This window comes from Dipteris shenzhenensis, chromosome 13 (genome assembly GCF_047967505.1).
Source record: "Dipteris shenzhenensis isolate YYH24624 ecotype China chromosome 13, Dip_SZ_1.0, whole genome shotgun sequence".
Classification (NCBI taxonomy): Eukaryota; Viridiplantae; Streptophyta; class Polypodiopsida; order Gleicheniales; family Dipteridaceae; genus Dipteris; species Dipteris shenzhenensis.
The window spans coordinates 24,619,294-24,634,780 of NC_141608.1; the positions used below are offsets into that span (position 1 = coordinate 24,619,294).

The 15,487-nt window shown below is 39.0% G+C and overlaps 1 protein-coding gene across 1 annotated transcript; it reads left to right on the forward strand.

The window, feature by feature from the left end:
- The first annotated feature begins 1,051 nt into the window (after positions 1-1,051).
- On the forward strand, positions 1,052-2,935 carry LOC147895204 (putative indole-3-pyruvate monooxygenase YUCCA3). The gene is made up of 4 exons (XM_087383427.1): positions 1,052-1,693; positions 1,947-2,195; positions 2,472-2,594; positions 2,723-2,935. The coding sequence occupies exons 1-4, from the start codon at positions 1,052-1,054 to the stop codon at positions 2,933-2,935; spliced, it is 1,227 nt and encodes a 408-aa protein (XP_087239553.1).
- The last annotated feature ends 12,552 nt before the right edge of the window (positions 2,936-15,487 follow it).

The following is a 15,487-nucleotide window of genomic DNA, read 5'->3' on the forward strand; positions in this document are numbered from 1 at the left end:
AGCATTTGGCTTGCTATCTATGCATTTTGGCACATTAGTAAGAGCTTGCAAGTCAATAATAAGTTAAAACTTGAGCAAATGTGCTAGTGCTTAAGGTTGAACCCATGTACGTCCTGATGGTGACTTTCTTGAGTTGGGGTCATACTTGTGTATTGGAGGCATCGTTCAATACCTATTGTTCCACGTTTATTTTTTTGTGTGCTCTCGATAGACATACTATCACCATGTGTAGTCCTAGGGTAGGAAAAACTAATCAAGCATGCATAAACATTGTGTAAGGCTACTCATGATTTGGATGAAAGAGGGTGCTAGTGTGCATAGTCTAAGCATTACTGGTGCAATTCTTTCAAATTGAAGAAGGCATCTGAATGATGTTCTTTTTTGTTTGTGTGAGTCTTAAAGTAAATTGTGTCTTTCACTTGCAATCACTTATCAGATTTAGAATGGATTGACCACTTGTTTTATATTTTTCTAGTTGTAATCAATTTGGAATATTTAGAATTGATTTAATCAATCATCATGGATTTACGAGATCTTTCAGGTATATCGAGTTACCATATTTAGAATGGATTTCATCATATTTACTTAATCATATTTAGAATCGATGTATGAGCAGTAATAAGTTATCAAATCTAGAATGGCATGTGTAAATCCGAGGATTTTCCCAAGGTAAGATATAATTTACCCTTGTCTTGGAACGAAGCAAAAAGCCAAAAGTATGTTGGCTTAAGTACAAAAAAGAAAAAAAGCTAAATGGAGAGGCATAATGCTAATGAGGGCTAGGAGTGCTATGAATATGTGGGAAGCTTTCCTATAAAGTCTTGTAGTTTTGTCTCGTCGTTGTTTCTGATATATACCTTGATCTTTCTGTTCACGTACCTTCATCTTTCTTTCACGCCTTTCCGTCAGTAGTTCTCATACGACTCACCTTCCCCTTCGTCTCTATCATCAGCCTTTTGCTGTATCCCTCCAGGGACAGCTCCTTTTGTACTCTTATGCTGCTCTTCCAAGCTCATCCCACTTTGTTTTCGGCTAAAGCAAGTTTCTCCTCATGCCTCATTACGTCCCTGCACAACAGACTGCACCCGATGCTTCCATGGAGATCGTCGATGGGGCTATCATTGTTGGGGCTGGACCTTCCGGTATGGCCACTGCCGCGTGTTTGAAGGCTAAAGGTGTGCCTTCTTTGATCCTTGAGCGCTCCGGGTGCATTGCCTCTCTTTGGAAGGAGAAAACGTATGATCGGCTTCATATGCACATTGCCAAGGAGTACTGTGAGCTCCCCTTGTTGCCTTTCCCAGAATCCTATCCTACATTTATCACCAGGACACAGTTTATAAAGTACTTGGAAGAGTACTCCTCGAATTTCAACTTGCAACCCCGGTTCAACGAATCAGTCGAGTGCGCAAGCTTTGACCGGCTCTCGAAGTTATGGCATGTGCGAACTCGGAACTTCAACTACGTAGGGAGATGGCTAGTAGTTGCAACAGGGGAAAATGCAGAAACAGTAATGCCAGATCTTCAGGGGCGAAACCAATTTCAAGGCACCGTTATTCATTCGAGTCAGTATAGGAATGGAGCAGATTATGAAGGGAAGAAAGTTCTAGTCGTTGGTTGTGGGAACTCAGGGATGGAAATCGCTCTGGACCTGGTGAACAGCGGTGCAAGGGCCTCTATCGTCGTTCGGAGCCCTGTAAGTTAAATACATTGTCATATTTCCTTATTTTTCTTCGTTAAGATTGGAGACCACATTGGAGTTCCTTATTTTTCTTCGTTAAGATTGGAGACCACATTGGAGAGGACGTTACATATTTTTCTTGTTTAACATTAGGATTAATTAATACTTGGCTTCGACCTGGTGCCTGCGAAAGTTCCACGTCTGTTGCAATATGATAAAACTCCAGGTTTGCATTCAGCACTAAAGTTTTCTGCTTCGTTGTTTGCAGCTACATATTCTGCCGCGTGAAGTGCTCGGGAAGTCTACATTTTCGTTCGCAATGTGGATGATGAGGGCATTCCCCGTCTGGTTGGTGGACTATTTTCTCGTTTCTTACAGCCGTTTGACTTTAGGAAACACCGCTGCCTTGGGTATGAAGAGGCCGAAGGTTGGACCACTCGAGTTAAAGAATAAGATGGGGAAAACGCCAGTTCTGGATGTGGGAACGCTAGCACGAATTCAGCGCGGAGACATAAAGGTTAGAAGAACTTATCACTGCAAGCCGTTGCATTTGTGTGCAAGATCGTCTGATCAGCTCCATAGTACTGCATGTTTGTTGTAAGGTCGTCTATGAAGCTTACGTCCACGGTCCACCGAGCCTGCACATTAGGCAGATACGTCCAACAATAGCAGCTGCCGGCTCTATAGACAGTCTGAAGATAGAAAACCATCTGTAATTTTCTGTTGGTATAATCTTTCAAGCCTGAAAACAGAAAAGGTGACTCGAATAGTCGTTTCTGTTGCAACCTCCTAGGTGAGGCCCGGAGTGGAGAGCTTCACTGAGAGAGGCATCCGATTTGCGAACGGGCAATGCGAAACATATGACGCAGTGATTTTGGCAACGGGGTACAGGAGCAACGTACCCTACTGGCTTAAGGTAAGAGCAGGCTGCCCATGTTGGAGTGTACGTAGAAACTATTAAACAAGAATCGATTTTGATCGGAAGCGAGGCCCTTGTAGTCACTGTACATTCGTGGGGGTGACGAAACGCTTTGTGCCGTGCAGGATGAGAAAGATTTCTTCGCAGCAGACGGGTTGCCGAGGTCACCTTCACCGAACAACTGGAAGGCAAGGAATGGCCTGTATGCAGCTGGGCTGTGCCGGAAAGGCATTCTGGGAAGCGCCATAGATGCACAGCTTATTGCGTCGGACATATCCACTGCTTATGACGTAGAGCTGCGGCATCGAAACGATACGAGAGCCCATCTTAAATCTTGAATAAACCACAGCAACGAGAATATTGTAACAAAATCATGCAATCTCGGCCCCCTCTTCCCCAGCTTGTAAAACTAAACTTGTAATCTCGTCGCCTTGTAAAACTGAGCTTTTTGCATGAGACCCCCTTGTAAACTAAGACCTCCTCCTCCCAATATACTGTCTTTATTTTCCTTTGTACATCACCAGCTTCCCATTTTGTATGGGCATCCTCACTTGACTGGCCAAGGATAGAGCTAATTGGCTTTTCCTTTCAAGGGTGAACGTGTTTTATCGTTTACTCAAATGCAAGCATGTGCCCACACACACACACACACACAAACACACGAACTTGGATAGGGAGATTTCTCTTTCATCACAATATTAGGCTATGGGCAACAAAAAGATTCTTAGCATTGCCTTTAAGGCAATGGTAATGGAAACGTTCTAAAACGCTTCGTCATTCTTAAGGACTTGAGTTCTAATGGTAATGGAAACGTTCTAAAACGCTTCGTCATTCTTAAGGACTTGAGTTCTACTCTGATGTGGTTATTTTATAATATTTTTAGTCATTTTCATTTTGTGGTGCAATGCATCCCTTTACTATTTTGCGCACACTTTATGGCCAACATTTGATTGTAAGCTCATCCTTCTTAGTTCACCCTAGTTACAATATCAAATTACCCACTAGGGGATCTAGTGACTTCTCCAAGTATTTTGAGGACCAACCGAGCACCTTAACTCAAATTTTTTCAAAGGCTTCAATGGCACTTATGCATAAGTCTTAATTCATAACTATCTAAACTGCACTTCACTAGAGAGAATCGTGCATTGCAATGTGCTCTAATCAATTCATCCAACTGGAAAAATCTTGAGTGAGTGGATATAAATATTCATCAGGTTACAATCCTATTGATGAAATGTCAAAGCATGATGATTAATTACTCGTCTTGGATCATAAGAATAAATTAGATGACAAGAACTTGGGTAGCTTGAAGTACCAAACTGAGAGCATTCTTAGTCTCATGAAACTTTGGCCTTTAGTAAGCAGCACAATTGCTACAGAAGTGCTGCCAACATTGGTAATTATGCATAATACATAAAGAAAGTTGAACTTAAAAAAGATGAGTGTCAATGTGAAAGACCCATCATTAGAGACAAAGGGTTCTCTTCCTAAGCTAATCAAAATCAAGTCCAATTTACTTGTTGAGACTGAAGGAATTAGGAGACTAGCTAGAGTAGTTGTTGATAACAAAATTGATATAAAAACGAGTTGCGATTGTTTGAATACATGTATTCTCGAGGGGGTCACTCATCATATGTAACCCTATCACGTGAGTTCAACAGAAGGATATTTTTTACTTCTAAAATTTACATAAATAAATATACATAAGGGACTATTTAAAATAGTTTTGGGAAAAATTTACAGATTTGTATAGAAAAGGGGTACATTTTATTAATGAAAATTTTACAAATAAGGGATTTTAGAAATAGGCCTTGAACGCACGTGGTATAGATGGTTTATACATAGTGACCCCCCTGAGCATGTATTAGACACTTTCTCACATAAATTTTGATGAAATTTTTGAAGAAATAAAAAATTTCAAGTGTGGAAGCCTTGAATACAAATAAAAAATAGACCCTTAGCATATCCATCAGTGTTACAATGGTAATATAAGTTAAAAGAATGTAGTTTAGTAGGTAAGGATGGCCAGAGACTTATCTCTATCGGTGTAGGCCAATCAACATGTACTCCTCAAGGGAGTCACTACACATAAACCCTACATATATGTGCAAGGGAGCCAATGACATCATTAGGAAAAAAGGGAACTCGTTTTGGGGCCTTTTGTCCAAAATGAAAAATCCCTCTCCACCAATCACAAGAGGGCCAATGTAACATTGGGAAAGGAGAGAAAATACAAAATAATTTCACATAATAAGAGAAAGAAACAAAACTTTACGGATGTACCACTGTATACAGCTGCTGACAAGGAGTCATTTTCAAAAAAGATCACGGACTCAAATATGATTTTCCTCCTAAACTAGTTTTCCCGCTTGTACAAATCAAAGATTCAAATGTGCTTTCTTGAGTCTAGAATTGGGCCTATTTTTTTCCCTAGTTCTCTTGCTTGAGCTTTCCATCCATGGCAATAGGCACCCCAGGGCGTCTTTCTTGCCTAAATAGGCTTTGTTGCTTGAGTAGTTCTCTCACTTGCATTCCATCCATTTGCAAGTTTGGTTTTCTTTCACGTTGTTATCCATGGCAACAGGAAACCACAGGCATCCCAATGCAAAGCGATATGTAAGTCAGAATGCAGAAGACCTTGACATAGAGGCAAGAGTTGTTTCTCAACAACCTACAACATGCATATCATCTATAGAGTTCACCAATAGGGTGAATGCAGATGGTCGCTGGAAAAATATGGTTGTATTGCAAGGAAGTTGGGTGCTAATGTAGCCAATGAGGAGAAACAAAAACCTATAACATGCATATCATCTATAGAGTTCACCAATATGGTGAAAACAGATGGTCGCTGGCAAAATATGGTTGTATTGCAAGGCAGTTGGGTGCTAATGTAGCCAGTGAGGAGAAAAAAACCATGGTTGTATAATATATTTTAGGCTTATTGGAAACACAGGTTCAAAGATTTCAAAACAATAGATGGTAAGAAAGGTATTAAGGAAATAATAGTCGAGCATGTATATATGCACAATGAACTTGTGCTGTGTGATTATCCAGATTATCATCCATGGCATAGGCCCAATTGTGAGTTTTTAACCCTTTTAGTTTTGGAGTGGAAGTTTCGAACATTGCTATTTTTTGCGTAAACTAAAACATGTTTTGGTTTTTAGAATTGTATCTATCATCATATGAAGAATGGTAGCCTATGGAGTGCATTATGGGATTCTTGGATGTCTTGCATGGAGCAATAGGAGAATTACAATATCAAGGCAGATCTACAACTCAATTAGAACATACATGCATCTTCTTCTTTGACCATTTTAATGAATTGTTGAACACAGCAAACACTCATGGTGTGTTGAGGAAATAAGATCTTTTTCCATGGAATATGATAGATTGGCCAATGCCTCCTAGCAGTGTGACAAAGACATATAGGGCTAAGCTTTTCATAGAAGTTCAAAGATCTTTATGTCTAGGCACTACTACAAGAATTGTAAAAATCAATGTATATTGCATGCCAATCACTGTTTTTGTTCACCTATTTAACAAGTATCCAGTCAAGGTGTGCAAAACAATGCTCACCTATAGAGCAACTGGAAATGAAGAGAACCTTGACTTCTTGGATTATGGTTGGGATAAATGAATATCAAACAAGGTCTAGTGAGGCAGTGCCAAGTACGGTTACCATTAAGTATATGATTGCAAGCCATAATTTTACATTTTCTTTTTACTACAAATGCAGTAGGCTCGTTGCGGATAAAATAGTTCCAATGGACCAAGACCTTAACTAATTTGGCCCTAAAAATGAAGTATTGGAGATCAAGGTCTATAAAGATGGAATACTGGTAAGTGTAATCTCAATAAGGCAGTGTTGTATGCTACTCCAATTGCTCATGACATTCTTGTGGAGACAGAGGATAGTATTTTGAAAAAAATCTCATTTTTTATTTAAAAAAAAAGGTACATAGAATGTTTGCAAATTGGTTCTTTATTATCTTCATTTGTTATATTTACATGATTCATTCATTGTCTTCATTTGTTATTAACAAAACATTGCAACAGCTATTGTGTAGGAGGGAGAGCACAAATCAATGCAAAAGCATTGCTGGAAGCATTGCTGGAGAGGCTGCTTATATTACTTCTCAATAACAATGTATAGGAGTTCTCATGATTTTTGTACATGTATAGTAAGTTTCTCAAAGATTAAGTGACCAAGAGCCACACTAATCTTAGTAATTGTGTACATGTGTAGATATCTACTACGGTCCAACTCATAGAGGATGTTGATCCTCATTCACAAGTTGCATCTTTTTTGGATCTAGTTCTAAATGTAATTTCTATTGCTTCCTGCGGTGGAGACTTCCAGCTTCCGCCATACCTAGATGCTACTTAGGAGGGCTCTAATGCACATGGAGCATGTGATGCTTCTATGTGATCCTCTATCTTCTCCTCATGCACCAGCTTCTCTTGTACCATTTGCTTCTCTACCGTCTGCTCCAACACCTCATCGCCATCTCTTCTTGAGATTTCTACTTCTATCTCTGAACTATTGGAGAAGCATACTAGAGAACCTCTACTACTAGTCTAGCTTTGTACTCTCAAATATTGGGGAAACATACTAGAGAAGCTATGCTACTAATCTAGCTCTAAAACTGTATACATACTTGAATTGTAACAGTCCTCCTTCAGTTGTAACAAACAATAATGCAAACTGATTTTTTTAAATCCTATATGAAACTTTTGTACATGAATTATTCATAATGGAAAGCTTATGTTTTTTACAATAAGGTCTCGACCTATGTTGATTTTACTAATTCCCTTATGCTATTTCTAAAGCCTTGTAAGAAGGTACCCTTGAGTCTTAATTTGAATTCAATGTTTCTACCATTGACTAATGCTACATGTTATACGTACTGCAAATAAGAGAAAGAATAATTCTATGTAAAGACATCCCAAATGGGATTAATCTTTGAGAGAAATCAAAAACCATATTACATGTCAATTGTATCAATACAAAAATTAGTGATACATAAGCAAAGACATCCCAAATGGGATTGTTGAGATAAATAAACTCATATTACAAGTATTGTATCAATACAATGAGTGAGTCATAATCAAAATATAAAGTCCAACTATGATGATAGTATTTACTCCTATGCATATGAAATCGGAGGCTACTGTGAAGGCTGCTCATCAGGCTATTGTGAAGGCTACTCATCAGGGTGAGAATTCTCATCAGGATGGTGTGGATACTCTGTATGCTCACTGGAAAGCTTCTTCTCCATTTTGGGACTGTCATGAGCTATAATGGTTTCCGCACCCCCCTGCACTCCTTCATACCGCTTGTGGTTGTAGGATCCTTCCCTTCAACAATAGGCTCCATGATATTAGTAGCCTCCATGACAATGGGCTCCTTGGTTCAAGAAGAACTACCTTTAAATCTCGCTCTACATCTCCCTCAGGATAATTTATGAGAATAACTTAGGAGCTTTTCTATGACTATGGGTCTATATCCATCCACATACACTAATGTAAAGCTATCCTGTATAACCTGCAATCCAGGACAAGAATAAGAAAGATTAGATTATATTTTATTGCACAATGGCATTTAGACAAGAGTCATTATGAATATATAGATTCATATACTTACCTTGCCTAGTTGTGGATTTGCAAAGTAAGTATCTAACAAATACTTGGCATGGATCATTGTCCTTCACCCACATGAATGGGCATCATCCTATTGTGGTGCTTGCACAAAATTAACAACTTTAAGATATGGTTTATAATTCAGGAGGCCAAAAACATCATTGAACATCTAGAAATGTCCTTACCCTTAGGTCAACAATTTGAACAATTTCTAGTAGGTCCATATTTGGTCGACAATGATCTAAGACATCCAATAACCTTTTCACACCTCTACAAGATAAAATCCTATTATTAACAATGGTGAAGTAAGAAATCATAACATTATTTATATAGGGCTATAGTAAAGAAACGAAACATATAGATCAAGCTCCCTATGTGTTCCATAGAGAGAGTTCATATGAAAGGCTTGTTTTTGTTGAATATCAATACACACTAGGCTCCAATGGTTGCTCCAAAAAAAAGACAAATACATCGGTCAACATTACACTAACAAATGATAGAAGATATGATGTAAAAAATCTTATTCACTTACTTAGGGTGATAAGGTAAGAGGATGATGGTGATCACGGTGAAGTCACAGTGTTTAAACCACTTGACAAGATCATTTGTAGGAACCTTTGAATTTCTTAGTAAGGGAGATATGCAAGGATCAAGTACATGAACCTCAATTTGATGCTACTCTTTTAATCTTGCTTTATATATGATTGTAAAAATATTGTTATCAATGCATTGTATAAGAAACTCAGTCCATATCATCAATTAATCAAGAAACTCAACCCATGTATTCATCACCTAAGCATGGATATCAATTACCTAAGAATAGAAAAAAGAAGTATATCAGTCACCCACTCTTCTCGTGACCTCAAAGCTCACAAATAGTCTTGGGTTAGTTTTGTATCTCTCACTGAAGTGGCATCTTGCAACTTGATGACAATATTTAACCCTATCTCAGTTATCCTTTGATTATTGCTAGGGTTCATTAAGGAAATCTCTTGGATGAATTTCTTGTTGGAAGCATCAGGCTCTTCTCTATCATGGCCTACTCATAAGCAACCTTGCCCCTTGTGTCTTTGTGGTATGTTACCTCTTCTATTTGTATCCCTTCAAGACTTTGTGTTACCTTCTCTATTTGTTGTATGTCTCAAAATGCTTCACCATCAAGGTGACTCTATGAGTATGAGCAGCAACAATCATGCTATCTTGGGAGAATTCTATCATGCAATCTTCAGTTGACTCTTGGAGGGTAAACATTGCAGACCTATGCCATCTATATCCTAGCTGATTGTTATCATAGATCTCCCTCACAAGCCTTTGAAAGGGAGCCTTTGGTATTGCACATCCCATGGACTTTTGTGGCTTCCTTATCTCTCTAAGCACTGATACCTTTTGGGAAAACCTCCTCTTCTTTGCTTGTTTGAGAATATGCACTGACTTCCCTTTCATCTTATGAGAACCTCTGATAATAGCAGTAGTAGCAGGGTCAGTGGATAGCTTGAGCAACAGGGTGGCCCCTTACCCACCACCCTGGCTGTCTCCTTTGTCCTTACCAGGATAGTCTTCCAGCTTGCAAGCAAAAGATCAATTAGAGAAGGAGTCCCTATTGGCCTTGGAGAGGAAGAAGAGTAAGACAAAACATGCAACAAGCACATTTCCAAAGCACTGATTATCACAATCATATATGCTTCCAACATAAATAAATCTTTATCCAAATACTAAATTGGAAGAAATTGATGCCCCTACTTAAGAACAAACTACCCTCTGAACACACTTCATACATGTGACTAAGAAAGCAATTTTGAGGTTTGGGGGGATGCCCAACATCCCAAATGGATTTCTTAAGCATATTACACCTATTACGCTAGATTTTCACCTACTATTTCAATTGCCAACTACCTTTAGAAACCTAAAGAGAATAGCACCACCAAAATTCCAAAATAAAAAGCAATTGATGCCCCTACTTTAAAACAAAATACCGTCAGAAAAACTTCATACATGTGCCTAGGAAAGCGATTTTGAGGGTTGAGGGGATGCCCAAGATCCCAAATCGCTTTCTTGAGCACATTATATATATTTCTCCAGATTTTCACATACTGTTGCAATTTCCAACTACCTTTAGAAGCCTAAAGATAATAGCACCACCAAAAATCCAAAAGAAAAAGCATCTGAAGAAGTGTGCCTAGGAAAGCGATTCATAGAGATGGTAACAGGACCAATATACCAAATTTCTTTCTTGAGAACCTTTCCAATGTGCCTACTAGATTTCAAACATGAGTAAATTTTGTGTTCTTTCCAGATTTACTAAGTACCCAAATTTCAAATAGGAGTGCATTTTGTGCTCTTTCCAGAGAAACTTAAGAAATGTGCTTAAGAAAGCGATTTGGAGTGTTGGAGTTTGGCCCAACATCTCAAATCTCTTTCTTAAGCACACCTAACTCTATGAGGGATGAAGAAACAAAGTAGATGGAGAAAAGGGTTGGACTACATCATACCAACTTCTAGGTGTGGTAGAGCCTCTAGTTATAGGTTGGTTTCTGTAGCATGGTGACAAATCCTAGAGAGGTTTGGATGGATGTGGAGCATGGGTGACAGAATGAGATAGAAGAGAGCTCAAGTAAACAAACAAATGAGATACTAGGAGAGGTATATGCAGCTACCTTCAAAAATAGTCAAGTGACCTTGGAATGCGTATACACATGTGTGCCATAAATAGAAGGAAGCCACATTTAGGCCCTCGGTATGAGTACTATACATTCCATAAATAGAAGTGTGTCATAATAAAGGCATCATCCTCGAGAACCATGCCCTTGTACATTTATAGTATGGACCTTGGCAGTAGCGCCCATGAGTAGACAAGGTTGCAACGGCTTACTTCTGGCCTCCTACTCTCTAATTCTCACTTCCCTACTTTCATTCTCCCTTCCAGCCTGGGTCACTATGTATAAACCCTCTATATCACGTGCATTCAAGGCCTATATTTAAAGTCCCTTATCTTTAAAAAATTTCATGAATAAAATGTACCCCTTTTCTATACAAATTTGTAAATTTTTTCCAAAACTATTTTAAATAGTCCCTTATGTATATTTATTTCTGTATATTTTAGAAATAAAAAAGATCCTTCTGTTGAACTCACGTGATAGGGTTACATATGATGAGTGACCCCCCCGAGGCCTCCAATAGTACTGTCATACTTTGCTCTTCTCCATGACGTACCTTCTTCCACCTCCACTATGAGGTTGCAGTCATCAGCAACAACTTTGGTCGCATTGGGAATGGAGTAGCACCCAAGAGGTATGCACTTACCAAATGTTATATATATATTTTTGGATGCTTGGCTAACAGGACAAATCTTTTTCTTTAGCACAATCCTAGGATTGTGCTTAAGAAAATGATTTTGGGCTATGGAGGCCTAGCCATTAGGCCAAAGCGGCTTTCTTAAGCATAATTGTTGAAGGCATAGCCTCCACCCATGTGAACACTAAACATGGGATAGGTTAAATACACCTCTAGTAAGACGGAGTTATTAGAACAAGGTAGTGGGATCATTTTGTCACTGTAGGGACAATTTTGCCTTACAACAGCCGAATTGATATCGGATGGCTATAAAAACTTGTATCAACTCCTGTCGAGAGTTTGAGTTGAGTTGATGCATTCTCTGTCAAAACATAATATACAAGAAGCATACTACCTTTTGCAGGATTTCCTCTCTGTCCTCTTTACATCTCGTGATAGTGTTTTATAGTCCGTCTACTGTCTGACTATACTCCGACTGCTAGCACCTCGTTGTCAAAAGTGGAGACGTGTTTGTGTTTTTCACTTGTCTGAAGACACTTTGAACACTGTTGGTGATCCTGTCAGCGTTCCTACCTTGAATTGTTAGTTTTCGCTAAACACACAACAACAACCACTGTTAATTACGACGTGAAACAACAAACAGAGAAAGATACAAATAGTAATTTGAAAAAACATCAAGATCACAATTGTGTTGTAGGATCGCACCTGCGTGTACAAAGCCAATGAATACGCCCACGATTACAACCGGCATTAGAAACCGCATACGGTAGTAAATGTCAAAAAACATAGGAAAATCTATACTAGTGAATACACTAGTAGAGGAGGATCTCTAAGCGCTGCTTTAGCATACGTGCATATCCATATTAAAAGCACTACTCCGCCAAGGAGAACTTGGACTAGACTATGTGAAAGTTATTGTTTAGTGGCAACTATAGGAGCAATTGTTTGAACCTAGCAAGGCTCAATGCTTTAGATCACAACTCATAACGCAAGACCCCGACAACCACATCAATAATCAAAGGATAGCTGACAGTCGGACTCCTATTGGAAAAGTGCCGTGCGCTATCAACATCAACAACGCACCACAACAAGCACAGTACATCAAAATTGGCAAAGAAGATCATAGCCTCAACATTACACTTCCACTATTAGGATAGCACACAAAGCTTAGTTGACACCAGCTCATTTCTGCCACCCAATAAGCTACTGTAATCCTCCATCTCCTTTTCCTTTCATGGAATGACTAGCTCATGTCGAATAGCTTTGGAGAGGAAATGTCACCTCGCCATATTGGTATAGCATATTTTACACGAAATAGAGCTCGAGTAGAGGCTACTTCCCAAATAGATGATTTGGAGGATATCTTTCACGATCCTGATTATAGTGGGACAAGTTCCTCTGATAATTTCATACATAGTAGCCAGGAAGTGCATGAAGCAAAAACTGAGCTAGAAAGATTAATGCTATCCACTCCAACACAGGAATTACTCCAAAGAACATGCCACCAATATTGCAGCGAGTGTCTTTGTGACTACAAGGAAGCAATTCAATTTCAATCCTCTCCCACCACCCCCAAAGAAAAAGAAAAAAAGCCTATCAAACTTCAAGTTCAAGTTCACATTCAACACAAAATGTAGAACCCATTGGTCAAAGCTACAAAGTTTACTGGCAAGAAAGGTCAAGATCCTGATAGCCATGTTGGGCAATTTGAGACAAGGTGGACAGCTAGTGATTTGGACAATTACCAGATGAGACCAAGAAAGCAATTTGCTGTGACATTCAATGGTAAAGCAATGAATTGGTTTATGTAGTATGGTATTGCACATTTTAACACTTATGATGAATTAAAGATTGCTTTCTTAAGTCATTTTAGAATAGAGAAAACACTAGAGGACATTTTGAAAAAGCTGAGAACAATGAAACAAAAAGATCTCATGGTTGAGGACTATTCATAGATGTTTAGAAACCTCAACAAAAGGCTAACAACAAATCAAAGACCCCTACCCAGGAGCAACTGGGAGACTATTTCTGCAAAGGATTAAACATGGAGTTGAGAACTGTAGTAGCTATGGCAGGGACCTGCTTGGAGGAGCAAATGATTTCAACAATATGGTGGAAGATGCCTAGAGAGCAGAGAGAAGACTTGGTACAACATCAAAATCCAAGAAGACAAAAAGGAAACGTCATTCACATTCAGAGACAGACTCAAAGACAGACATAGATAGTGAAGCAGAGGAAGATATAGATGAGGAAGATGACTCCTTAGAATATGATGAGGATGATGAGGAATACTCAAAGAAAAAGAAGAAAGACAAAAAGCAAAAGCTGAAAGAAAAATCCACAGCAAAAAACATAGCAGAAAAAATCTCCAAGTTGGAGAAGATGATTAAAGACCAGCTCTACAAAGCTTAAAGCCACCCCCACAATAACAAAAAGTTCCATGTGAATTCTGCAAAAAGGAAAATCATGACAAAGAAAGATGCAGGTACAACCCCAATTACAAAGGCAAAGTACCACCTTACATTCAGCAACAACAGAATCAAGCACCAGTAATACCTGCTAATCAAATAGCAGTGGCAAGACCACCACAACAAAGATATCAAATCAACAACCATGGGGGAACTAGCACAGCAAAGGAAAATGCAAGACCAAGCTTGCACCTATTGTGGTATGGATGGCCATAGGCAAGGTCCACCATGTGAGCTTTGGTGCAAGCACAGGGAAGAGAGAGGTATACCCATTATTCAATACGACGGAAGAAACAATCAAAATCATTAGCAACAGCCTCCTCCAGGAGTACATATGGTCTATCTCGAGCCCATCCATTAGGAGGACAACCACAACAATCAACGAAATCAAAGAAACATTCAAGCTTTGGCAGTTACAAGATCGAAGAATACAAAGCCACTATTCGGGCTAGGAGATGCCCCAAGGGAAACAGCCAGGCTAATGAACTGGCCAAATCAAACTAAAATAAGAAACAAAGCATTGCAACAAGTACTATAGAACAACGCATCACAGGATGTCAAAAAAGAACAATGGAATAACAAAAACAAAGGGATAATGCAGTATTAACAGATCTGACTGTAGTCCCGACAAGAGTCCGCCTGTTCACCCAACAACAACACGACAATCATGCTACAAATTTACAATGCAGTGGCAATTCATCAGGATAGTTTCCCAAGAAGATCCCACATCCACAAAATACTTACTCAAGTCAAAATACCACTCCACAACAAAAAACAAACTTTCCTATCGGAACAACGCATTGGAGTTTCCAAAATTAAAGAATACAATTGAATAGATAGAACCACGGCGTATGATCTAGGCCAAATCAACTCAAGGCAGTAAAGCTACTACTACAAAAGCCCAAGAGATGTAGCAAGACACTAGCATGCAAAATGAGGACAATACACTATTTTTCCAAGAGTTAATGGACTCCAAGGTACAAATTACTCTTGATCAACTCCTGAACTTGGTTCCAGCTTTCAAACATCAAATTTGCAAGAAATTGCATCCAGAAGAGTCACATCCAACAAAGCTCAACAACCAAGTAATGATGAAGAGGAAATTCTTGATATTTACTCATCAACAGTTGAAGATGTCAACTACCAAGTACCACTCATTGATGTAGACTACAAAAGGCAGAGAATCCCAGAAGTATTGGTTGATGGAGGCTCAAGTGTCAATATCCTCTCAAAAGATTTATTCAAAAAATTTTGCTGCAATGAATTGGTTCCAGCTCCATTCCACGCGAGGATGGCTGACCAAAGGAGAATTCAACCTCTTGGAATACTGAGAGGGCAAGAGATTACAATCATGGGACTCACATTCACAGTCACATTTGTAGTACTCCAAATTGAGGAAAAAGATTCTGCTTACTCAATACTATTGGGGGTTAGCCATGGTTAAGAGCTGCCAAGGTCAAGCAAGATTGGGGCTCAGAGAGAATCGCT

What these genes read in the sequence shown, in the direction of transcription:
- LOC147895204 (XM_087383427.1), top strand. Translation starts at nt 1,052, where the DNA reads ATGCCTCATTACGTCCCTGCACAACAGACTGCACCCGATGCTTCCATG. An exon ending in TTCAGCGCGGAGACATAAAG is followed by an intron (nt 2,196 to 2,471) that starts GTTAGAAGAACT and finishes GCAACCTCCTAG; the next exon opens with GTGAGGCCCGGAGTGGAGAG. An exon ending in ACGTACCCTACTGGCTTAAG is followed by an intron (nt 2,595 to 2,722) that starts GTAAGAGCAGGC and finishes TGTGCCGTGCAG; the next exon opens with GATGAGAAAGATTTCTTCGC.